This window comes from Euprymna scolopes, chromosome 28 (assembly GCF_053919585.1).
Source record: "Euprymna scolopes isolate OS-2025 chromosome 28, ASM5391958v1, whole genome shotgun sequence".
Lineage (NCBI taxonomy): Eukaryota > Metazoa > Mollusca > Cephalopoda > Sepiida > Sepiolidae > Euprymna > Euprymna scolopes.
The window spans coordinates 22,953,785-22,980,024 of record NC_136509.1 but is presented as its reverse complement, the minus strand read 5'-3'; the positions used below and the strand labels follow the sequence as shown (position 1 = coordinate 22,980,024).

Here is a 26,240-nt window from a genome sequence, read left to right as displayed (position 1 = left end):
GATGCTGGATATGATCTTAAACTATATCCAGTGGTGGAGCCCCAGGTTGCGGGCTTTGGGGAGTGTGGAGCCACCCTTTAATCGCCATTGCTCCCAGGTCCACTCTGACACGGAGTCCCAACTATGGGTTAAATAGAAACCGACTTGAAAACAAGAAATATATTCTATTAAAAAATTTTTCTTCAAAATCTTTGGATTTGGCATTAAATAACCTGAAAAGGGTTGATATGCCATAAAACAAAAACAACCAAACATTATGTCCCTGATAGTAGCTCCCTACATCAAAGTGGTACTGTGCCTTGTTTGGGGGTGAAAATGGAATTTAAAAAAAATCTGTTGCCAACATCGCTGGAAAAATGGTGGCATTATTTTACATTTCCAGCAGATATCTCACTGCCAATGCATATAAGATGTATAAAAGTCAAGTATGTCCTTATCCTGCCTTGACAGATTTCAAAATAGACTTTGTAGCCTAGTAGGGGATGCCCTTTTCTCTTCCCTGCAACCTTTTCCTGACAGAAGAGATGTTGTGAGTCTACCTCTACTTTATCATTATTTTCATGCAAGTGCTTGTCTGAGCTCCAATCTATTGTTGCAGGGAAGAGAAAAACGGGCATCCCCCACTAGGCTACGAAGTCTATTTTAAACTCTGTCAAGGCAGAACAAGGTCTTGCAGCTTCTGCCCAGCTGTGGCAACAATATTCCATTCTTGGAAATACCTGGCTTTTATATAGATAGAGAAGTGCATCAGCAGTGATATATCTAATGGAGGGTGAGAAGGATCCCACCATTTTTCCAGTGACCTTGGCAACAGATTTGATGTACGTGTTCGATTTCAGATCAGGAGTAAAAGTCAAGCCAAGTTTGTTTATTGTTGAAAAACTTGGTCCTTCTTTGTTATCATAGAAAAATTCGAAAATTGATATATTGAATTTTAAGTGAAACCAATACAATCTACTGAATTGTCGTGTCACAGTAATGAAAATATCCAAAAATTATGAAAAACGATAAGGTAGAAAATTAATTATTAATAAAAACAGTTTTCAAAGACAATTAGTGGAAATAAAGTTTTGCTAAATTGGCCTAAGATTTTCAGTTTTCAGAAAATATTTACCTCCCTTTTGTTACAATTGGAACTCTCCGTTTCTTTTTTGTTTTTACGAAACTCAATTTTCTGCTAATTATTTTCGAAAACTGTTTTTATTCGTAATTAATTTTCTACCTCATTGTTTTTTGTGATTTTTGGATATGCTCATTACTGTGACATGACCATTCAGTAGATACTATTGGTTTCATTTGAAATTCAATATTTCAAATTTTGAATTTCACTACAATAATGAAGAAGAATCGAAAACTTAAGGGAGGTAATTGCAGTGTACGATTTTGACAAAATAATTGTTATCCGTCATTTGAAAATAGAAAATGGACTGCTAATATGTTTTTTTTTTTTACATAGGCATAACCACTTATCAAGGCCCAGAGACCACTCGAGGATAAGGGTTAAGGGTGTACAGTAGTCAATTGGACAATATAGTAATCGTTAGTAATGGGAATTCGGTAAATTTGTTAACCAGTGGAATGGCTAATCAAGAACTTGTTTACTTGAAGACAACCATATTGTAGTCAGCTGGAAAGCAGGAAAACGGAAAACAATTCCACAGGCATGCAGTTCTAAGAAAGAAGCTTTGTTCATGGAATCTATGTTTAGGTTTAGGCACAGATAAAGAGTGGGGAATTATTGATAGTGTTTTCAGCTAGACGAGTGTTTCTTGTGAAAGTTTGGCGAAGGGATGCCATAGATTGAAGCTCAGTCAAACACTTTCCATGAAAATAACGATAAAGCAGAGACAAACTCGCAACATCTCTTCTGTGAGATAGAGGTTGCAGCGAAGAGAAAAGGACATCTCCTATGAGGCTATAAAGTCTATTTTGAACTGTATCAAGGCAGGACAAGTCCTTTCTAGCAGCTCCTGCCCAGATATGGCAACAGTATTCCATCCTTGGACGTACCTGGCTCTTATATAGATAGAGAATTGCATCAGCAGTGAGATATCTACTGGATCGATACAAGGATCTGACCATTTTTCCAGCGGCCTTGGCAACAGATTTGATGTACGTGTTCCATTAAAGATCAGGAGTAAAGGTCAAGCCCAGAAGCTTGTAAAAACTTGAGACCTCCCAAGACGAGAGCCATTCATTCCAATTGATGCCAGATGGGGATCAGAACGCTGATGATGTAAAGAGAGAAGCTTGGTTTTAGATGCATTAAAAGTAACCAGTCACTCCTTTCCCCATTGTACCACGTGCTCAAGATCAGAGGAGAGAAAATCGGAGAGAACTTGGTCATTTATGGTCTTAGATGTGCTACCATAGATGGTAGTGTCATCAGCATAAATGTCTATGAATGATGTAAGGATGTGATTTGGAAGATCATTAATGTAGATCAGGAAAAGAGTTGGGCCCAGGATGGACCCCTGAGGGACTCCAGCATTTATACTGTGAGCTTCTGATTTTTGCCCATCAACTACTACTCTTATGAACCTATCAGAGAGAAATGATTTAATAATTGAGAAGACATTTCCAGCTATACCATAGCTGGAGATCTTGTGAAGTAAACCTTTATGCCATACCCTATCAAAGGCCTTTGATATGTCAAGAGCAATTGCCCTAGAAAGGTTGCCTCTGTCGAGAGATTCGCTAATCCTATGAAATATAACTGTAAGCACATCTGCTGTAGATCTAGCAGAACGGAAACCATATTGTGTGTCACTAAGAAGGTTATTTTTGCTGAGATGGTTGATTACTTCTCTATTTTACACAGATTCCGGCAACTTACTCATGACGCACAGGAGATTTATTGGCCTGTACTGAGAGGGGAGGTGAGTGATCACCTGAATTCTTAAATACAGGGCATGGTGAGATTTTCCAAGGTGATAGGAAGCAATTCTCCTTAAGACAACGTTTAAATAGTTTTTTAAGTTGAAGTTTTTTGATTGCTATAATTGGAATACCGTCAGGGCCAGTTGCTTTAGTGAAACCAAGACTTTGATTAGCTTGGCAACATCACGTACAGATATTTGTATATCACTTAGCGTTTTTTCTGATACAGGAGGAAATATTGGAAATTTTTTTTAAATATAGTTCTTACAGATTTTATAATTTATGCTAATTTTGACATGACACAAGTACATAATAGGGTTTAGGTGCTTATTCAGGTTGGCACTTATGATGGCATTTAAAATTAAAGAAAATACACAAATGTCTGTATGTACCAGTCATGGGACAAAAATGAAAAATTCTAAAAATTTACCTAATTTTATCAAGTTTTATTTTTATTCAAGAAAATCAAATTTTGCTCTGTTTCAATGAAGTGAAAACATTGTCCAATGAATTGGTGAAAAAGGGCAAACAACCCTAATGCATGTGGAAACTGTCAAAATAATTACTGATTACCTCCCCTTATGTTTTCAAGTAAAACATGGCCTCATCTGTCACTTATCGGCAAAAAACAGCAATTTTTTTTTTGTAAATAAAAAAAAAATGTACTTGATCAATTTTTGTGATTTTTGGAATATTAAATCTTCATTCCGTGACAAATAGATACAATATAAAAGGTTTTCTTCACTTTTGTTTATCGCTATAAGTGCCAATCGGAATAAGCACCTAAGGTTTTGACCTAACCTGCATTGTCTGATATTCTATTATACTGTAGAAGCACCAAATGTTGTATCATGCTTTTTTTTTTTTTTTTCGCTTTGAAAGCATATTAATTTTTTATTTTAGAATTCTTAAACCATTCCACTTGATTTGTCTTTTGTTTTTCTTTACAGGTCTACATAAGCATGCCTACCTATCGACAACGGTTCAGTATTTTAACAGTTTACACACAGCAGATGCCAGTTTCCCAGGATGTACACCTTCCCGAATTAGCAGAAATTACAACCGGATATTCTGGAGCAGATCTCCACGCCCTCTGTAAGCAGGCTGCCCACGCGGCTGTTGGTGAAAGGTCTCGGGGCATGGTGAGTACCCAACCCCACCTCCTTTGAATTTTCAGTATTTTTTTTTTTTTTTTACATAGGCATCACCACTTATCAAGGCCAAGGGGCCACTCGAGGATAAGGGTTAAAGAGCATACAGTAGTCAATTGGACAATATAACAATTGTCAGTAATGGAAATTCAGTAAATTTGTTAACTTAAGGGGAATGGCTTATCAAGGACTTGTTTACATTGGACTTGAAGACAACCATATTGTAGTCAGCTGGAAAGCAGGAAAATGGAAGACAGTTCCACAGGCGTGCAGTTCCAAGAAAGAAATCTTGTTCATGGAATCCACGTTCATTTATAAATTTGAGAAACTTTCAAACTTGAAAAATAAAATCTATATTTAAATTTTGTATTTTAAAAAAAATAATGAATAAGGTAAGGATTTCACTTTAAGTTTGATACAACATAACTACAATGAGGGTCTCCGTTATTTTCGAATCGACCAAGTTACTTGATATTGTCCGGGCATGGTAATATAATACTACAATTGGATTTAGTGTTCTTTTTTGTTTTTTTTTTTTTTTTTACACGGTGGTCACCACTTATCAAGGCCCGGAAGCCATTCAGGGATAAGGGTTATTGCAAGTATAGTACGTTAGTGTGGAGATTTGATGAAGTGTTTACTTAAGGGGGCGGTTCATTAGGAATTTGTTAACGTTGGATTTGAAGACATCCAAGTTGTAGTCAGGTGGGAAGCAGGCAGACGGAACAGAGTTCCACAGGCATGCAGTTCTAAGAAAGAAGCTTTGTTCATGGAATCCACATTTTGATTTAGGCACAGATAAAGAGTGGGGGAAATTTTTCACAGTGGATTCAGCTAGACGGGTGTTTTTCGTGAAAGATTGGCGAGGGGGGGACCAGAGATTGGAGTTCAGACGAGCACCTGCCATGGAAATAACGATAAAACAAGGAAAGGCTCGCAATGTCTCTTCTGTGGGAGAGACGTTGCAAGGTAGAGAAAAGGGCATCCCCCACTAAGCCACAAACTCTATTTTGTACTCTGTCAAGGCAGGATAGGCTGTTTTTAGCAGCTCCTGCCCAGATATGGCAGCAGTGTTCCATCCTTGGACGTACTTGGCTTTTATATAGATAGAGAATTGCATTAGTAGTGAGATATCTTCTGGAGCGGTAGAAGGATCCCACCATCTTTCCAGCGACCTTGGCCACAGACTTGATGTACATGTTCCGTTTCAGATCAGGAGTAAAGGACAATCCCAGAAGCTTGTCAAAACATGGGGCCTCTCCCAGACGAGAGCCATCCATCCCAATTGATGCCAGATGGGGATCAGAGCGTAGTGTTAAAACAGTTAATGGCACGAATAGGTTAGTATGACACAGAAATGGGGGATCATTTTACGTTAAATTTATATGTGGAACTAATCCCACACTATAAATGCAGTTAAATGGGCTGGTAAACAGCAAAACAAAATAAAAAAGATACAATAAGAACAGGTTCAGCTAGAATTCGTCACTGCCAACTTTCTCTCTCAACTTCCTGCATGTCTCCCCCCCCCTGCCCCACTGCCTCTGACAAACCATTTTATTAGAAACCTGACCCCATTCCATTTGCATACGTGTGCAGTGGAAGATGAGATCTCATGAGATTCCACGAGACTACACCTTATAAATCCATGGCTGCCATCTTTAATTTCTCTTTCTCTCAGATCCCATCCGAAGGTAAGTTGTATGATCGTACGATACACACACACGCGCGGGCACTTTCTTCTTTGATTATTACATTCAACTCTACAATAAATTTAGACTCTTTTGGCTAAGATCAAAGTGTAGTATTTGTTCCGACAGATACTGCAAGCAATGACCATATGTGGGGGTAACCCCACATATGGTCATCAAAGCCAGTCTGATCGCCGAGCTCTCACCAGTGCTTGTGGAAAAGGCAATGATTAAGGCAGAAAGAAGGCTACATTAATAGATGTCAGCTCTACTACATAATCAAGTTACCTGAATTGATTTTTTACAATAAAAGTTTTAAAATAAAGCTGTAGTGTCGTTTTTGTTTAGGGCAAAAATTTATTGTTCCACCCCGTGTATCAGCAAATTTAATATCCCAAATTTCTGCTCATTTTATGAAAAAAAAAAAACAAACAAAAAACAAAGCACCAAAAAATTGGTTATTTTTTACAAAGATTTTTCGCAAAAAATTCCCAGAATGTCAATCCATTTAAATCAGTTGCTTTTTGTTTAATCCATCTAATTTATAAAACTATGTCTGTCTGTTTTTCTGTCTGTCTCCAGATTTTCAAAATCTGTTTCTTCTGAAACTAAAAGTCGCAGAGCGGCGCTAGGGGCCTCAAATGATTGGATTTTTTATGAACCGTTCTTTTATGGGTCTTTAGCCAGTTAAAATAGTTTTTAAGGGGTCAAAATGTAAAAAATTATTATACATTCATTTTAGTTTATTTTTAATCAGTTCATATGTGCGGGTCACGTTTGTACAGTGGTAACATCACCAGCTTTGAATGCTACAGTTTTGCATTCGGTTTCAATTCTTAGCTGATGGCGCCCAAATACTTTTTTTTTTACTTTTGAAATCACGACTCTATAATATAGACAAAATCTGGACAAATTAAAATATATTTAAGCATATTTTCCAACCGGGCATAGCCAAGTACCCCCCCCCAGTTGTACATAATTTGTAAAACCTGTACGTGTGTGTGTGTGGGGGGGTCATTTACTTTTAAATGTAATTTTTTTTTTAATTTGACAAACTTCTTAAAAGTTTCCCTTTATGCATTTATCTAATATGCTGGTAAAATTTCTGAAATTTTCATTTATTTTTTTCTTCTTTTGTGCCATTTTTTCCCTATTTATCCACTTTCTACTCAATTTTGCCTTGAATTGCTGCGGCATTGTAGCCTTTACTGAATCTCCTAGAAGTCCATTGCAACATCCAGACTTCCTAATTGAGATATCAGCCCACATCTGGTTCAATCAAATTGAAACAGTTTTTAATAATATACATACTAACCTTTTTCTGGTGCCGAAACTCCTTAGAATCACACATTAAATTCTCTAATTTATATTCTATGCCTATACCCCTATAGTCACTGCCGATTTAATGTGGTTGATTAAATAGAACATTAACTATTTGTTTCAATATGAAAAAGTAGTTCTTGTCCAGATCATCAGGAGTCGCATCTTCTACTTGGTGCGGATTGCGAGTTCACATGACTTATTTTTCGACATTCTTTCCGATACAAGGCAAGTTGGTTGATGGATGCCCAACTGTTGAGAGATGTCCAATCAAAATAATTTTCTCTCCACCTACTCCTTGGCTTTCCTCTGCCTATTTCGCCTTCAGACATGCCCTCAAAGTATAAACTTTGACAGGTCAGTGACTGATTGTTTAATATGGCCAAAAAGTTTAAAATTTTACTTTTGATTTTATCAAATAGAGGGGGCAGGGAAGTATTCCCTCTATATTAAAAAAACAAAAATAATAAAAATCTGTATAGTGTACAAGCTTTTATGATGTGATGAAACAAAAATCATATTCCAAAATATCATGTAAATTAATCAAGGAGTTATATAAATCAAATTTTATGAGTATCTAAGAAGTGACTGTCTCACCCACCATTTTAGAAAAAAATTTCTCAGAAAACAAAGGGAGATAACTCAACAATAATTCATACTAGATTTATGTTGTAATGCTGACAGATGCGCATCAGTTAATTAAAAAGTGATTCTCTTTATAAAAATAAAACTGCTTGATCAATTTACATGATTTTTGGAATATGATATTTTCGTTTTGCCACAGGTATGTACAGATTTTGTTGGAAATATTCTAATTTGCATAAGTGAGTATTTTTTTTTTGCACACTTAAGAGCGACTATGAAAGTCGGCATCAGTCTTTACAAAAAAAAACTTCAACGAACAGAACTTTATAAAATATTAGATGGTGTTAATTGCTTAAACAAAAAAAAGAAGAGAAGAGTAACTATGCTCTGCTTTTTTTTTTCTTGATTTTTGGGCCAAGATCAAAGTGTAATATCTGTTCTGATGCTATACTTCAATTTTTTGTTCTCGGTTAGTGGAGGAGAACTCCTTTACGACTGAGACAATTTTTAGTTTTGTTTCTTTTCTCCAGATTAAAAAACGACCCTGGTGTCTAACTCTGCTCTCATGGAGGGGGGGGGGGCAAAGTAAATAGAACTATGCTCTACTACCAGAGTAACTCACCTCTACTGACTTTCTGAAAAAATGGAAAACCCTTCCAAAACAACCATTATTTTGGAATTGTATCTATCTTTAAAATATATTTGAATGCAATAATTGACTTTGTTGGATTTATTTACATTTATCCAAAAAAGATGTTTTTGCCTGTACTATACAGGTCAGAAATTAACCTTCCAAATAATTTGCAACAATTTTTCTTCGATTTTTTTTTTTAATATAGGAAGAATTCTAGACAAGAATCAAAAAAAAACTGTACGAATTGTGACAGTTTTTACGAAAGACAAACACCAAATCTACATTATAATAACATTATATTTAACTCCTTTTTCTTTTAAAAGCCAGAACCAATTCCAATACGGAGGGAACATTTTTTGCATTGTTTGAGAAGGATTGCACCATCCCTGACGAGAGGGGTAGATGGTTTTATTGAAGTGAGGGGTATCACCTGGGACGACATTGGTGGATTAGCAGCCACTAAAACCAAAATTCAACAGGTAAGGTCATATATTTTTGTAATATTGAAAACAACATTATCAGTTTTCCTAGTGTGCGTGTATATATATATATATACAGGGTGACCCCCCCAAAAAAACGGGCCCCAAACTCTAATTAGGCCCCGTTTCTTAGTGTTTTGTCCGAATGAAATGAAACTTTGGTTATAACTAGTTAATTATATTCAAAACATCACATCAAAACACTAAGGTCTTTGGCCTTTTTTTCTCCGTTCTACAGCATATGTTCTAGATGGCCTCCATTTAGCTTTTGTTTTTTTTTGGGTCACCCTGTGCATATGTATATATATATATATATATATATATATATATATTTGTTTATTGTTATATAAACATGGTCACATCCTACTGCTACAAATAGCCACTTGTTTCAATCAAACAACAGATATCATCAGGCAGCGACTTGACTATTCAAAAGTTCAATGAATAAAGATTATTCATTGTAGCAGCAGGATGTGAGCATGTTTATATAACAATAAACAAATATTATCAGCTCTTTTTATTGAGCACTATCTAACAACCTCGTTGAATTCATTAGTCCATTACTTTTGAATAAAAAAACCCGAGTATATATATATATATATATATATATATATATATATATATATATATATATATATATATAGTCTAAAGAATAAAAAAATGCAAAAATAAAAATAAAGAATGCAGTTCAAATTCCCGAGAGGAAAAAAATATTAACTTTAACCTATCGCAGACTTAGCACCTACATAATCCAACTTCTAAAATGAGAATTCATTTATATAAAGATGAAGAAAAAAAAAAAAGTCTTAACTAAAATTGTTAAGTAGAAATAGACTTAGCACTTGCATAAGCCGATTTCGCAAAAGTCTTCAATTTTAAAACAGAATTTAACTACGTGAGGATGAAAATAGAAAACCATAACTAAAATTTTGTAATTAGAAAACGGGGATCATCAGCTGATTACCATGTAGCTGTTTCGGAGATTTAAAAACAGGATAGCTATTTAATACATGGCTCTCCAGTGGATAATACCACTTTCCCAATAAAAAAATGTAAAATATGTTTACTATTTTTACTAATATATGAAAAAAATAGATGAATTAAATAATAAAATAGAAAAAGATTAAACTATTAATAAGTAAGATTAGGACATGTTAACTAGCATATAAATGCTATGAGAATATAAATGCATAAAAGCTTAAGTACCGTAGCCATACATATCTAAAAACCCAATATATCTATATATATAATCTAAAGAAGCTTTGAGTATTTTATTAAAAAAATGCAGTTTAAATTCCGATGGATACAAAGTTCAACATACCACAAATGCTGACTCTCCACTATAAAATCAGCAATTACAAAACAAGATTCAACTAAATAACTGTGGAAAAAGAAAAGAATTATCAACTTAAATTATTAAATAAAAACAGTGGATCATCAGCCGTTTACCATGTAGTTGTTTTGGAGATTTAAAACCAGGACGGATATTAAATTTGTGGCTGTCCAGTGGAAAATACCACTTACCAATAAGAGATTGCTGCGACATTGTAACCTTTACTGAATCTCCTAGAAGTCCATTCCAACATCCAAACTTCCTAATTGAGATATCAGCCCACATCTGTTTCAATCAAATTGAAACAGTTTTTAATAATATGCATGCTAACATTTTCTGGTGCCGAAACGCCTTAGCATCACATATTAAATCCTCTAATTTATATATTCTATGCCTATACCCCTATAGTCACTGCTAAAGGCAAAAGGTTGCTCATTTTAATGGCACCACTTCCGTTTTCATAGCTCTTTTTTGAATTAAAAATTAGGAGGCTTTACTTGGTGAATGACACTCATACATACATATATATATATGTGAATAAAATAAAGCAAGATATAAACGATGCTTTAGACGTTATGTGAATAAAAAGGAAAAACTTAAAAGAGTAAAAACAAAAATAAAATCAACGTTTCGTCCCCATTTCAGGAGACATCATCAGGATTTCTAGGCGAGGATGTACAGGAAGACGGTCATATATCACATGCGAAAGAGGAGAAGTTCGGTTCTCTTTCTGTTCTGGAGAGAAAAAATTTCATGATGAATTATCAAGTAGAATCTTAATTAAATATCAGTTTTATCGTATATTTCCAATTCTCTATCGACACGAACATATTTTACTGACTTATCCTTCTTGTTCTCTCTCTATCATAATTCTTCTGATTTAAAGACAAAAAAATGCGTTCATGCCTATGGTGAATTATTGGATAACCAAAAATATATCTATATATATATATGTGAATAAAAGTTTAGTTCTCTTTCTTTTCTTGGATAGATTTCAAGTTAAGCTGTCCATTTTTCCTTTGGGGATTAAGTTGTTTTCGCCTACCGCACCTGGCCATCATCTCGGCCATGTTGTTTTTTTTTCTTTTACTCTTTTAGGTTTTTCCTTTTTATTCACATATATATATGTGTATGTGTGTGTGTGTGTGTCTATGATATGACCTTAAAAAGCTGATAATAAATAAAACAGCCCTGTTTTATATTTACTGAAGTACACAATAGTATGTATTACTTGTTTTGATTGGACTATGGTTCTCATCTTGAGTGTTATTTGTGCAATGCTTTCGTCAGTGTACCACTAATACGCATGCATGAATTGTACACATTACAGATTCCTTACGTTAAGAATAAGTAGGTTTGAAAACACCTTTTAAAGATCATGTCGAGCTGGCCTAATGGCTATTGTACTTGAATCACTGTCTAAGTTTTGACTTTGATCTCAGCTCGCGTATTTTTCTATTTTTTTTTTTTTTTTACTTACAAGTGAATTATTTAGGAAACCATAATACTCGGATGCACATGTGTCAGTTTCTTTACGAATTAAAATATAATATTTATACATATTTTACAACCGAGCAACGCCGGGTGGCCCGCTAGTATATATATATATATATAAAATAGCTTAATAAAATTACAAATATATAACCGGTGCAGCTTGAAAGATCTTGCGGAATACAACAAAGGACTGTGTAAAAGAAAAGTGTTCAAATATTATATGATAACATGCTTCAAAGACAAGCAAGGTAGAAAAAGACTCGCAGATGGTGACCAGTTTGTAACGGTCACTAAATTTACTTCTTTGTTGCTGTACTCAAACGCTCAACCAATGGAGCGATTAAAAATTGCTATGACAAGATGAAGCTACAAAATTGGCTCAAACAAACGTGAAGAAAAGGACCATACGATGCAACACTGTCTTGTCTGTCCTCTACTGCTCCCAACCGGTGCAACTTGAAAAATTTTGCAGAATACAACAATGATACAAAGGACTGTGTAAAAAAAGCGTGAAACTGTTTTATGACAAGAGAATATTCTTTTCATTATTTTGACTCGAGTATATATCAGTTAATATCTTATATGTTTTTTTTAGATAGTTTGATGTGGTTAGGATTAGGGTTAGGGTTGATGAGCCATCCCCTTAAGTAATCCAATTTACCAAATTTCCACTTTTAATGATGACTGACATGTTCCCCTTGACCACTGTACACTCATTAACCCTTAGACTTGAGTGGCGTCCGGGCCTTGATAAGTGGTGACTCCTTTGTAAAAAAAAAACAAACTGTTTTATGACTAGGGCTATGACAAGAGAATACTCTTTTCAATATTTTGACTTTCGAGAATATATCAGTTAATATCTTATATGTTTTTAGATAGTGATGTGGTTCTCGATTAATTAACTGTGTCGGATATATACTCGAGAGTCAAAACAATGAAAAGAATATACTCTTGTCATAGCCCTAGTTATGACTACAATGGCAAGCAAGATAGAAGACTCACACATTGTGATTTGAAGAATAAATTACTAAAAACTTTTCTTGTAGAGGTGGACAAGCAAAAATGTTTAGCTGTTATGCTAATAATAAGTTATGTGTTTAGCTGTTATGCTAATAAAAAGATACGTGTTTAGCTGTTATGCTAATAAAAAGATACGTGTTTAGCTGTTATGCTAATAAAAAGATACGTGTTTAGCTGTTATGCTAATAAAAAGATACGTGTTTAGCTGTTATGCTAATAAAAAGATATGTGTTTAGCTGTTATGCTAATAAAAAGATATGTGTTTAGCTGTTATGCTAATAAAAAGAAACGTGTTTAGCTGTTATGCTAATAAAAAGATATCTAAACACTCGGGGGAAAAAATTAGGAGTTTTCCAAATTGGTGTCATTTTGTTATTATTTTAGTAACATCTCACGGAAGATATGTTGCGAGTCTGTCTCTGCTCTAGTGTAATTTCATGGCAAGTGCTCGACTGAACTTCTATTTATGGTGTAATCAGTGCAGCTTGAAAAGTCTTGCAGAATAAAATAATGATAATGCAAGGAACCGTGTTAAACATTGTCGAACTATTGCATGACCAGATGATTCAAAGACGTACAAAGAAGAATGCTTCTCTCCTACGGACATGGAAATCTCAACTTTTAAGGCTCTCCTTAAAGATTCAGAAGCATCCTGGATCCAGTACTAAACACTTAACCATTTGCAAACAGGAATGAGGCGATCAACGGTTGCTATGACAAGATGAAGCTACAAAACTTGCTCAACCAAACGTGAAGAAGAGGACCATATAATGCAACACTGTCTTGTCTACACTCTACAGCTCCCAACCGGTGCAGCTTGAAAAATGTTGACAATACAACAATAATACAAATGACTGCATAAAAAAGCATGAAACTGTTGTAGGACTACAATGACAAGCAAGATAGAAGACTTACATTTTGCGAATTCAAGAATAAATGACTAAATTTTTTCTAAGAAATTAATTGAGATCGAACAAGAAATGACGAGACCTTAGCTATACAAAAGCACTTAAGATCGTCCTGACGTAACAGATAATGTACTATGTAATTCGGTTGTAAGTGACACTCTTCTGGAGGTTGAAGGTTCTAATCCTCTGTGCAAATGATACAAAGAATACAATTGCGAATTATTTAAGATTTCTACCCAGTCATGGCTGATGGAACAAGAGCATGCTACCCCCATGAATTAAATAAAGGATTCCTTCTTTGCTACTGTACTCAGATGTAGAAACAAAAAGCATATTTGGTTGTCCAGAAGTTTTGTTACCTTGGTGATATTGGAGTACAGGGTGGAGCAGGTGCTAGTGTGATTGCAAGAGTTAAGAATGGATGGGGTAAATATCAAGTAACGTCTACTATTACTAATCTACAGAGTACTATCACTGTCGAGCAAGGAAAAAGATCTATTAGGCATGTGTACGCAGTGTGATGACATATGGATGCGAAACCTGGTCAGTGAGGGTTGAGGATATGCGTTGCATGGAAATTTAAGACATGAGAATCATATGATGGACGTCTAATGTGAGTCTTAAAGACCAGCTTAGATCTCATGACCTCAGAGGAAGATTAAATCTGGACAGTATAGAGAGATGTGTGAGGGTATTGCTATTTTGAAAGAATAGATGAGAATTCTTTTGGTAAAAGATATACACCAGTTGAGTTAGTAGGTTCCGTTTTGAAAAGAAGGCCAAGGAAAACATGGGAGGAAGTGAGCAGGATGGATGTGACAGAAAGAAGGATAAATACAGACCTGTCCAGAGATAGATTAGTTTATGAATCAATTTCTTAAGCTGGACAGCACATTCCAACAGGCAAAATGGATCTTAAAAGAATACAAGTGAGAATTATTTAAAACTTCTACTTGGTCATAGCTGATGAAACAATAGCATGCTACCCCCTAGTGTGATTGCAAGAGTTAAAAATGGATGAGATAGATATCAAGCTATGTCTACCATTACTAATCTACAGAGCATTATCACTGTCGACCAAGGAAAAAGTTTCTTGGGCATGAGTATGCAGTGTGATGATGTATGGATGCGAAACTTGGTCAGTGAGGGTTGAGGACATGTGTTGCATGTGTGTGTCAGCACTAACCTTATTCGGGTTAAACTGATTTCCTCTGAAGGAGGAAGTTTCATGGAAGTATGAAATTCACAAGCGGTCCCCAGCTGCATGTATGACTCTGTCAGGAGAGATGACGTTAGGTTTTTTGCAACTCTTGTGTCGACATCCTCTTACATACAGCACCTGGAATTCTCAAATTGGTCACCCATTTTAGTAATGACCAGGCTCAATGTTGCTTAACTTCCATGATCTAACGGGAACCCGTGTGTCAACATGATTATGCTGTATTATAATTGTTAATGTTGCATGGAAAGAAAAGATAGGAGAATGATATGATGGACATCTAATGTGAGTCTTCAAAACAGGCTTAATTATATACACATATATATATAAAATTGCATAATAAAATTACAAATATATAACACTGTTTACCCATACTTGATATATAGTGCCAAAGAATCTGTAGAAAAATAATCGTTTCTACTTTTTTTAAATCTCTTTGCAGGCAGTTGAGTGGCCAATTAAAAGTCCCGCACATTTCAGAAGATTTGGTGTACCTTGTCCCCGTGGTGTGTTGCTGTATGGACCCCCAGGTTGCTGCAAGACGACCCTTGTAAAAGCGGCCGCTGCTGCAACCAACACCGTCTTCATCGCTGTGAGTGGCGCTCACCTTTACTCGCCTTACATTGGGCACAGCGAAAATCTTCTCACGGAGGTAAATATTGAACACGAGGAGAAGCGTCGGTTTTTTGATTTGTACAACATGGGGAAGGGTCTATCGTATGGACGTGAAACCTGGCCAATGATGGATGTGTAATGCAAGTTATAAAGACAGGCTTTGTCTTGATAATCTCAGACGGATTAAACCTGAACAGTATAGGGATATGTGTACAGAACAGGAGACCTCGATGGTATGGTCACATTGAACGAATGAAGAGCTCAGAATTTTTTGTTTTTACAACTGAGTCATCACTTATCAAAGCCTGTATACCACTCGAGGACAAAGATTAATAAATGTACAGTGATCACCAGGACAACAGTGTAGTCATTGTTTGTCGTAGAAATTGGGTGTAATTTAATTATTTAAGGAGACGACTCAAAAAGAACTTGTTTACATTGGACTTGAATATAGCCATATTGTAGTCAGCTGAAAAACAGGCCAGCAGGAATGTACCATAGGCGAGTAGTTCTAAAAAAGAAACTTTGTTCATGGAATTTGAGTTTAGATTTAGCTACAGATAGAAAGTGAGAGAAATTGTTGATAGTGGTTGTAGCTAGATGAGTGTTTTTTTGTAAACGTTTGGCTGGGTGGGGATTAGGGTTAGGGTGGAGGTATGGATGAAGTTATTTATCTCCTCTCACCGAGAAAAGATGTGATGCAAGTGTCTGAAAATGAAGAGCTAGCGCCCTCGGAGGAGTACTCTGGGCTGCAAAAATGCCTGAGTAGCCCTGTCAAAATTCCTCACTAGGGGCACCAGAGGCAATTAGCAATAAACTCATCCTTTTTTGAAGGGAGGAGACAAAGCTTGGAAGTGTTGATCTTTTCGGTTTGCACAGCAGTAGCAACATACTGCGGTCAACAGGCAAAAATGCCGTTTCAAAAATGACTTAGACTTTGTTGGCATTGATGATTAATCTGGACGGACGAGTAGATTTCGATGAGATGGCAATGTTGAAAGACTGGATGCGAGTTATCGAGTTAGTAGGTGTGTAACGTTGAGTTAGTAGGCGTGTAACGTTGAGTTAGTAGGCGTGTAACGTTGAGTTAGTAGGTGTGTAACGTTGAGTTAGTAGGTGTGTAACGTTGAGTTAGTAGGTGTGTAACGTTGAGTTAGTAGGTGTGTAACGTTGAGTTAGTAGGCGTGTAACGTTGAGTTTACATGTTCATGCAGACCCGAAGTTGTGTACGAAAGTATTGCAAAGAAACAAAACAGGAAAGAAATTGGAGTCAGCTTTCTTAATTAAAATAAAAGGCATTTATTCATGGTACTTTCCAAACTATGCTGCATCTTCGTTTTACAAGTCTATTCATTCGCCATGCGGTTAACATGTGTCAAACACATGCTTTTTCTCCTTTTCTTGTCGACACGTCTGCTCAAGTCCAGTCGCCGCAAACTTGTTTTAAATCTCTTCTTTTCTATTCGCTGCTATGTCTACAGCCCGGTACAGTGTTCTGACCATTTTTAGTTTTTCAAAGTTTGGATTGCTTCTTTTTTTTTTTTTTTGTGGGTAGGTGGTGGGGGATCACCATTTATCAAGGCCCGAAGGCCACTCGATGATAAGGGTTAATGAATGTCAGGTGATAGTGTAGTACTTGTTAATAGTGTAAATTGGGTAGAATTTGATTATTTATGAGGATGGCTTAACAAGAATTTGTTTACATTGGAGTTGAAGGTTACCATGTTGTATTCAACTGGGAGGCAGGCCAACGGAACAGTCTTCAAAAGTGGGCAGTACTGGGAAAGAAGCTTTGTTCATGGAATCTGCGTTTAGATTTAGGTACAGATGGAGAGTGGGGGAAATCGTTTATAGTAGCTGGTTGAATGTTTTTGTGAAAGTTTGGCAACGGGGAACCATAGATTGGAATTCAGTCAAACACTTGCCATGAAAATATCGATAGAGCAGAGGCAGGCTTGCAACGTCTCTTCTGTGGGAAAGAGGTTGCAGGGAAGAGAAAAGGGTATCACCTACTAGGTTTTGAAGTTGGTTTTGAACTCTATCAAAGCAGGAGGGCACGCTGTAATGAGGTGATGGGGTAGGCCGGGGCAGCTTTCTGGGCCAATCGCCACCAGCTGCGTCACCTCAGAGGAGGTTCTTCATCCCGCTCGGTTGTACCTGTGGTTTGCAGGCACTATTTGGTTGAATTCTCAAAGGTCAAATCGTTGAACTTTGACCCCTTGCTCGGGTGTTTGGAGGTGTATGCTGTGCAAAAAAAACAAAAAAATGGTTAATTTTTTAAAACTTTGACCCCTATTATGACCCCTTAAAATTTATTGTTTCGGGCTCAAATCACTTTATTAAGTTAGATCCATGTTCAAGGAACCTATATCTAAAATTTCAAGTGTCTAGACCCAAAATTGTCGGAGGAGTTTGGTAGAGTTCTTAAAGGTCAAATCGTTGAAATTTGACTCCTTAACAGCCAAATTTCTGGCTGACACCCGTCACATCGATTTTCCCAAATCTCAGTACCCGGTATTTCAAATTTCGAGTCTATAGACTAAAAATTGACAGAGTTATTGCGTAGGGAAATGTACACAGACAGACAGACACACAGACAGACAGACAGACAGACACGTTCACTTTTATAGATATATAGATTGGCTACAGGTATTCTTGCTATTATTACTTGTGTATCGTATATTTTTTTCTTTTTCAGTTATTCACACGTGCTCGTGCCTGCGCTCCTTCGATTCTGTTCTTAGACGAAGTGGATGCAAGCATTGGTAAACGTTCCGAAAGTTCCATCGGTCATAGTTCAGTCAGAGATAGGTTATTATCGACCTTGCTCAACCAGATGGATGGCATCGGAACCAAAATTGATAATAAAATGGATGCACAAACCAGTGAACAACCTCAGAAGATTCTGGAAGGAAATCCCTGCCACAGCCAACCCGAGGTTAGTTTGAAATCTTTTTTTTTTCTAACTGTAACTGAATAATTGAAGTAGTATATTTTTGTCTAAAATATCAGAAACTTGACTTAGTTGACATGAGCATACTTCAGAGAGTTTTAGGATATTTTTGTCGAAGTTATCCCCCCTTGAGTTCAGAATTCCTGTTAGTGAACATTGGCGATAAAATATCAGAAACTTGATTTAGTTGACTCATGAGCATACTCCAGAGAGCTTTACCACATGCTTGAATACAAAATTACACCATTTGGTTCAGGTTAAAGAATTTTGTTTTGTTTTCACATTTAAACAAAAAATAAAAAAAATAACGTATGTGAATTTAAAACTTGGTGTAAATGAAAAAATATTTGGAACCACTTGTCTGTATAGTTGCAATATTGGAATCTGTTGTTTTTTTTTTTGTTTTTTTTTTTTAAATTTCTCTTCTTAAATGAAGTATGGAGCAAAGAACCAGATTTATAGGGGAGCAACATGGATGGGGAGTTAGACAGCAAGGTTTTGTTTTCATTAAGCTTAATTTTTTTGCATATAGGGTAACAGGGATCAAATTCCAAAAGTAAGCTGTCTGAGGAAAGAGGATATCATATTAAGAAATCCTAAGGCTATACAGATATTAGAGATAAACCGTAATAACCAAATATATTTTGACCCTACATGAACCAGATTACTTAAATACTTTTATAGTTTTAACAAAAGGGCTACAATAATATCGCTGGGTCTCCATTCATGCTGAATGTCCACAGAAAGCCCAGCAGCAATATATTACATACTAATGGGGGGGGGGGCACCAGGGGTTGCCCTGTCGTAAAAAACAAAAAGGGACTTGGATGCCATCAGCTAGAAGCAAAACTATAAGCAAAATTTTGTAAGCAAAAAAAAAAATAGAAAGAAATGCTGGGTACAAACTTGCATAACTTAGTAAGCGAACATGTTTTCGATGGGACCACAAGGACGCAGATATTATAACGTTGCAAATTTAGCTTTATAAAACACAAGAATGAAACGACGGTTTGCGCATGTGCGTCGAAAGCAAGGTTTTTATGTGACCCTCCTCCTTCGAACAAAATGACATTTCTGCATGAAATAATTGACAATTGTTTTTTTCCAATTTTCCGATATAATGTGTCCAAGAGATCACTTTTTCTAATGAGACCATGCTCTTGAAGCTTCCATGTGGATGACAAAAGTTTTTAGTGGCCATACAAACACACACACACACACACACACACACACACATATTTGTCCTAATAGACTAGTGGGGGGTACCCGGCGTTGACTGGGTGTTTGGAGGTGTAAAAGAAAAAGAAGTTTTAGTAGGAAGTTAAGATTGAACCCTGAAGTCTTGACGCGAAGGTGGAAACGAAAGGGAACCTAACCATCTCGGCCACGACGGAGAGGAATTGATAAGCGTGTTCAGTTAAGGTTTATAAAGTGAAATATACAGGTGCGAGGAAGTGGCGTGATATTTGACCTAGTTTTGCACTGCAAGCCAGTTACTGTTTCCAGCCGCCCTCATCATTCACTTTTTGAAGATGCGGCGAGCTAGTAAAAGTTAAATACACCACACGCAACCCCTGTTGTTAAGTCGTAGATATTATCATTTAGATGTGATATAAAAAGTTTTAAGAAGGAGCGACCCCTCCTGAGAAGGACTCGGAAAAAAGCCTTTTGCAGACATACCCAAAAGCGAACATACATATACATACATACATACATATATACATACATACAAACACGAGCACAAAATAAAGAAATTAATGTTTTTGGCCAATTTTTCGATATTTGTTGTCTGAGATGTCGAGCTTCAAAATGATACCGATCTTGTCAGGATCCATCACCTCTGTTGAAAGTTTTGCGAGACATACATACATACATACATACAAACAGACAGGTGATATTTATTGGCCGGGTGTTTGGAGGTGTGTGCTGAGCAAAAAAAAAAGTGGTAGTAGGCAGGCAGTGTGAAATCACTAACGTGAAGGAGGAAGAAAATGTGAAAAAAACGTGACGTCTTTGCTGTTGCATCCATCGCAAAACCGGAAGTGGCAAATGTCAAAATTAAGGCTAGTCAATCAAAAAGAGCGGCTGACTTGCAAAAATATCTGCAAAGAAAGCAACCTCCTTGAGTAATTAATGTTTTTAGCTACTTTTTTGATATTTGTTGGCTGAAGGGTCGAGTTTCATAACGATACCAAACTCGTGAAAATCCGTCGCCTCTGTCGAAAGTTTTAGGCAGATATACATACATACATACATACATACGTACATACATCTAAACAGACAGGTGATATTTGTCGTCCGAAGGATCGAGGTTTAAAACGATACCGGTTTCGTCAGGATCCATCACCTCTGTTGAAAATTTTTGCAAGATATACAAACATACATACATACATACCTTTAAACAAACAGGTGAAATTTATATTATAGACTAGCGGAGGTGTTTGGCATTGCCCAGGTGTTTGGAGATGTGTGTGTTGGGGAGGGGGGGGGGTTACAAAAAAAAACGATGTTAAACTTCTTTAAAAATCGGAAAAACAAAAAAAAAATGCCCGGCGTCGCCCGTGTGGTAAAAGAAAAATAAAGTTTTGGTAGGTAGGTAGAATGGAACCTGGAGGCGAAGGTATAAAAAAATCTTTGTTTTTTTTTTTGTTTTCTCTCCCCAATTTTGGCTGTTTGTTTTCCCAAGATGTTGGGCAGGGGGAAACTAGCTCCCTATAAAAAGGGGAGTGTCCCAATGAGTAGCAATTGTCTGATATAAGAGGTTTCCTCCGCATTGATCAAACTTTATTGCTTTTCTGGATGTCCCTGCCACGAGTGCCACGGAACTGCTGATACGGATTCAGTTTCGCTTTTTTATACTGAAAAGCGAAACAAAGACACAGCGATTGAAAAAAAATATGAAAAGTGAAACAAAGACGCAGCGATTGAAAAAAAAATCTTGAAAAGTGAAACAAAGACGCAGCGATTGAAAAAAAAATCTTGAAAAGTGAAACAAAGACACAGTGATTGAAAAAAAAATCTTGAAAAGCGAAACAAAGACGCAGCGATTGAAAAAAAAATCTTGAAAAGTGAAACAAAGACGCAGCGATTGAAAAAAAAATCTTGAAAAGTGAAACAAAGACGCAGCGATTGAAAAAAAAATCTTGAAAAGTGAAACAAAGACGTAGCGATTGAAAAAAAAATCTTGAAAAGTGAAACAAAGACGCAGCGATTGAAAAAAAATCTTGAAAATAATGCGTAAAAGTTGGGCAAATTAAAGATAAACGCGACCTCCGTTTGTAACTTGTATATATTATGATTTAGACAGTATATAAAAAGCTTTAAGAAGGAATGAGTACGCCAAGCGCCCCCCTCCCCCTTCAAAAGCCTTTGTCGGACATACACAAAAAAAGCGCACACACAAACACACATTTTGCCTTTTATATATATATAGATGACAGATGCCACTGTGGAATTTCCACAGGTCCCGCTATAGTGCAGGAGTGGGATCTATGGCTAGTTGAATGGGTTGGGGTTATTTATGTTGAAAGATAGAACGAGACGAGAAAAATGAATTTAAGTGATTTTTTTCCAAAACTGAGAAAGTGTGAAAAAAAAAATTTTGAACAATTTTGAACATTATTGACATTTTTTTCTAAAACTGAAAAAATGTGAAAAAAAACCCTGAAAAAAAAAAGAAGATTTTGAACAATTTTGAACATTATTGACATTTTTTTCTAAAACTAAAAAAATGTGCAAAAAACCCTGAAAAAAAAAAGATTTTGAACAATTTTGAACATTATTGACATTTTTTTCTAAAACTGAAAAAAATGTGAAAAAAAACCCTGAAAAAAAAAAGATTTTGAACAATTTTGAACATTATTGACATTTTTTTCTAAAACTAAAAAAATGTGCAAAAAAACCCTGAAAAAAAAAAGATTTTGAACAATTTTGAACATTATTGACATTTTTTTCTAAAACTAAAAAAATGTGCAAAAAAACCCTGAAAAAAAAAAGATTTTGAACAATTTTGAACATTATTGACATTTTTTTCTAAAACTAAAAAAATGTGCAAAAAAACCCTGAAAAAAAAAAAGATTTTGAACAATTTTGAACATTATTGACATTTTTTTCTAAAACTAAAAAAATGTGCAAAAAAACCCTGAAAAAAAAAAGATTTTGAACAATTTTGAACATTATTGACATTTTTTTCTAAAACTAAAAAAATGTGAAAAAAACCCTGAAAAAAAAAAGAAGATTTTGAACAATTTTGAATGCTTGTCTTATCTTCTCTCCCATAGATGGTTGCTGGAACACCCCCAAGAGATTGCTATAGTCCGAGTAATCACCAAGTGATTGTTGTGGCAGCGACAAACAGGCCAGACCTGCTGGATGAAGCCCTGCTCAGGCCTGGACGCTTTGACCGACTGATATATGTTCCACCACCAGATGAAGCTGTAAGTGATTGCTTAATTGGGGGAGAAAGGGGGTGCATAATTGGAGCAATGGATACCAACGTATACTATGGGATAAGATCTGTTGCTATCAATTGGCCTCTTGTTATCTTCATCATCAGGTCCGTTTTATATATAGCTGCCATGTACCCCCTTAATGTAAATATCCCCAACTAACCTGACAAGCAAAATCTCACTCCTTCACTATAGATATCCCTAGATGTTGAAAAGCCTTTTACTCAAATAGTTTCTTCTCTCGAACTGCTAAATCTAAGAATTCCTCCTGAGTGTACTGACATGCAGAAGTTCAAGTGTAATGTGAATAGATATCTTGCTGCTCCGCCCCCTACATAGTATTCCTGCAAATTTGGTCCCAAATCCCAAATAGTAGGCCCTTAGTGTCAAAAGTGGTACTGTACTTTGTTTGGGGGTGAAATAGTCGTAAAAAAAAGTGTTGGATAGCTTTTAAAAATTGACTTCCCAACCTATTAACCTATCTTAGGCTAGGTTCCATTTTTAGCAGTTTGTTTCCATGTTTTCCTTGGCCTTCCTCCACCTACTGACCCTGTTACCTCAACTGTTCTATATCTGTTAACTTGAGAATGTTTATCCATTCATTCATTCATTCATCATCATCATCATCATCATCATCAGCATCATCCATTTCACATGCTGGCTTATGTTGGATGGCATTTTAAAATTGAGTTTCAAACTAACCTATCTCTGGACAGGTCTTTATTTATCCCTCAATTCTATACTTATCATTTCCTCAAATGTTTTATTTTCTGTGAACCATATCTGTTTCCTAAACTGTGTTACATCTACAAACCCAAGAAACATTTTTCTATACCGAAAATTATTTATAAAAAAAAATGATTTTATTCATTTAATAAATATTTTAACATTTCTTTGTTTTCAAAGATTTTCAATTTTAACATTACGAAATGTTTTCTAGGATGTGAAACACACTACTAATTTAAAATTCCCGCTCGACCTAGCGTATACACGTCAAAGTTTAAAGACTACTATAACCTCCAGTGAAACCAGGCGTCATTTCTCTCTCTCCACGAGGGCTTCGGCCCTCCTGGGTTAATACCACCAGAATATGAATAGAACAAAAAACATGTTAACATGGACCGTCTTGTTAAAGGTATGTTTCTATACCAAAAATTTGGTTGTTGTTGGTTGTTTTTTGTTTTATAGCATATCAATCCTTTTCAGGTTATTTAACGCCAAATCCAGTGATTTTGAAAAAAAAATTTTTAATAGAATATATTTGTTTTTTTTTCAAGTCAATTTTTATTTAACCCATAGTTCGGACCCTAACAGGTACTACCACTCCGAGTCAGAGTGGACCTGCGAGCAATGTCAATTAAGAGGTGGCTCCACACTCCCCAAAGCCCGCAAGCTGGGACCTCACCATCGGATATAGTTTAATTGATTACTGTACATGCAATAACCCTTATCCCTGAGTGGCCTTCGGGCCTTGATAAGTGGTGACCCCCCCATGTAAAAAAAAAGGTCATATCCAGGACCCCCAAAATTTGGACATCATATATAAAAAAAATGATTTTCTCCTTTTTTCTTAGCATTTCTTGGTTTTCAAAGATTTTCAATTTTAACATTACGAAATATTTTCTAAGATGTGAAACACACTACTAATTAATTTAACTCTTATCGATTTATTTTCAATGTGACCATACAATGGAAGTCTCCTGTTCTGCACACATCTCTCTATACTGTCTAAATTTAATCTTCCTCTGAGGTCGTTATTTAACGTAGACGTTATTCTTCTTCAACAGTGCCGTTACATTTTAACACTTTGACCCAACACGTTGTATCAGAGACAGTCGTAAAAAACGCAAAAAGAATAAAAAAATCCACTCAGTTTTCTCAGTTGAAATGAAATGCATTTAACGTTTCTGAATTTTTGAGATGAGGATTGGTTATTCGTATTTTTTGGATTCATCGGACTACTGTTCTCATCTTGAGTGTGATTTTCGCAACGTTTTGGTTGATATAACCTCCAACCTTCTTTAGGTGTAACGTCGAATTGGGAATGCTTCTGCCAAACTCTGGGAATTTGGACGGAATTTCAAGCGGAACCTTTTATTTACTTCACGGGGGTCGCATGCTCTTGTTCCGTCAGCCATGACAGGATAAATGTCCTAAGTAATTCACAATTGTATTTTTCGGTCGCCTGCACTGAAGATTGAACCTTCAACCTTCGGGAGAATATCACTTTTTACAATTGATTTTTCCAAGGACTCTAACCACTGTGCCACAGGTCTTTGCCAAGGATTCTAACCACTGTGCCATGGGTCCTTGCGGGCTAAATAAAGTGTTCGGTTCGAAATTCCGTCCAAATTCCCGAGTTCAACAGAAACATTCCTGAGTTAGACAAGATACACCTGAAGAAGATCAGAGGTTACGTCGACCGAAACGTGAAAATCACACTCAAGATGAGAACAGTAGTTTGATGAATCGAAATATGAAACGCATTTATTCATTGTTCTCCCGAAGTAATGCATCACCTCTTGTTTTAAAAATCTCTTTTGTCTGCAATGTTGTTTACAAAACAACACGGCTTAAATATCGCTCAATCCCACCACGGGGCCACATGTCCATTTCTTGCGGTATGTGTTTTCTTTTCCCGTCCTCGCCATGTGGTGCATTTTTTTTCTTTCTTTTTCTTCCCCTTCTCTTCCTCCACTGTGACGTCATTTCGCACACTCACTCTGTCATTTGCATATGTGTCATGCAGCTGCTGCTGCTGCTGCCAGCGCTAGCGACTGTTACAATCAGATCTAAGCTCATCTTCAAGACTCACATTACACATTCATTGTATCATTCTTATTTAAATTCTCTCCATGCAACGCATGTCCTCAACCCTCATTGGCCAGGTTTCACTTCTATGTGTCATCACACTGCATACACATGTCTGATAGACTCTTTCCTCGGTTGATAGTGGTAACACTCTTCAAGTAAGTAATAACCGGAGTTCCCTGAACATACTTGCTTTATGTTGCATCCCTGCTCTTGTTTTCCAGTGTGCTCCGACGAACTTGCTGCACAGGTGCCCCCTCGATGTAAATACTTCCAACTAACCTGATAGCCATCAAAATCTCATCTTTTCAGTGTAGATGTCCTGAGATGCTTTTTTTTTTTTAAAAAAGAGTTACAACTTATCAAGGCCCAGAGGCCACTCGAGGACAAGGGTTAATGAGTGTACAATAGTCAATAGGACAATGTCGTAGTAATCGTTAGTGGTGGAAATTTGGTAAATTGGATTACTTAAGGGGTCGACTCATCAAGAACTTGTTTACGTTGGACTTGAAGATGACCATATTGTTGGAATGCTTTCTACTCTGTGCTCCTTGTTTAGCTAACTATACCAACATATAGAAAGTTAAATGAAATATGAACAACCATCTCGCTACACAACTCCCTGTTTAGGATGTTCCTAGCTGCTTATGTCTCACCAGCAATGTGTCTTGTCTGAAATTAATAAAGTATCAAAACAAA

The 26,240-nt window shown here is 36.2% G+C and overlaps 1 protein-coding gene across 3 annotated transcripts in view; it reads left to right on the top strand.

The window, feature by feature from the left end:
* LOC145249503 (ATPase family gene 2 protein homolog B-like) overlaps positions 1-26,240 on the top strand; it is a 400,201-nt gene that overhangs the window by 357,703 nt on the left and 16,258 nt on the right. For all 3 annotated transcript variants that reach the window (XM_080111116.1, XM_080111115.1, XM_080111117.1), the window contains exons 3-7: positions 3,831-4,022; positions 8,585-8,740; positions 15,157-15,366; positions 18,028-18,267; positions 22,563-22,718. In XM_080111116.1, coding sequence (XP_079967242.1) covers positions 3,831-4,022; positions 8,585-8,740; positions 15,157-15,366; positions 18,028-18,267; positions 22,563-22,718 — 954 coding nt within the window. The remainder of the gene's footprint in view (positions 1-3,830; positions 4,023-8,584; positions 8,741-15,156; positions 15,367-18,027; positions 18,268-22,562; positions 22,719-26,240) is intronic.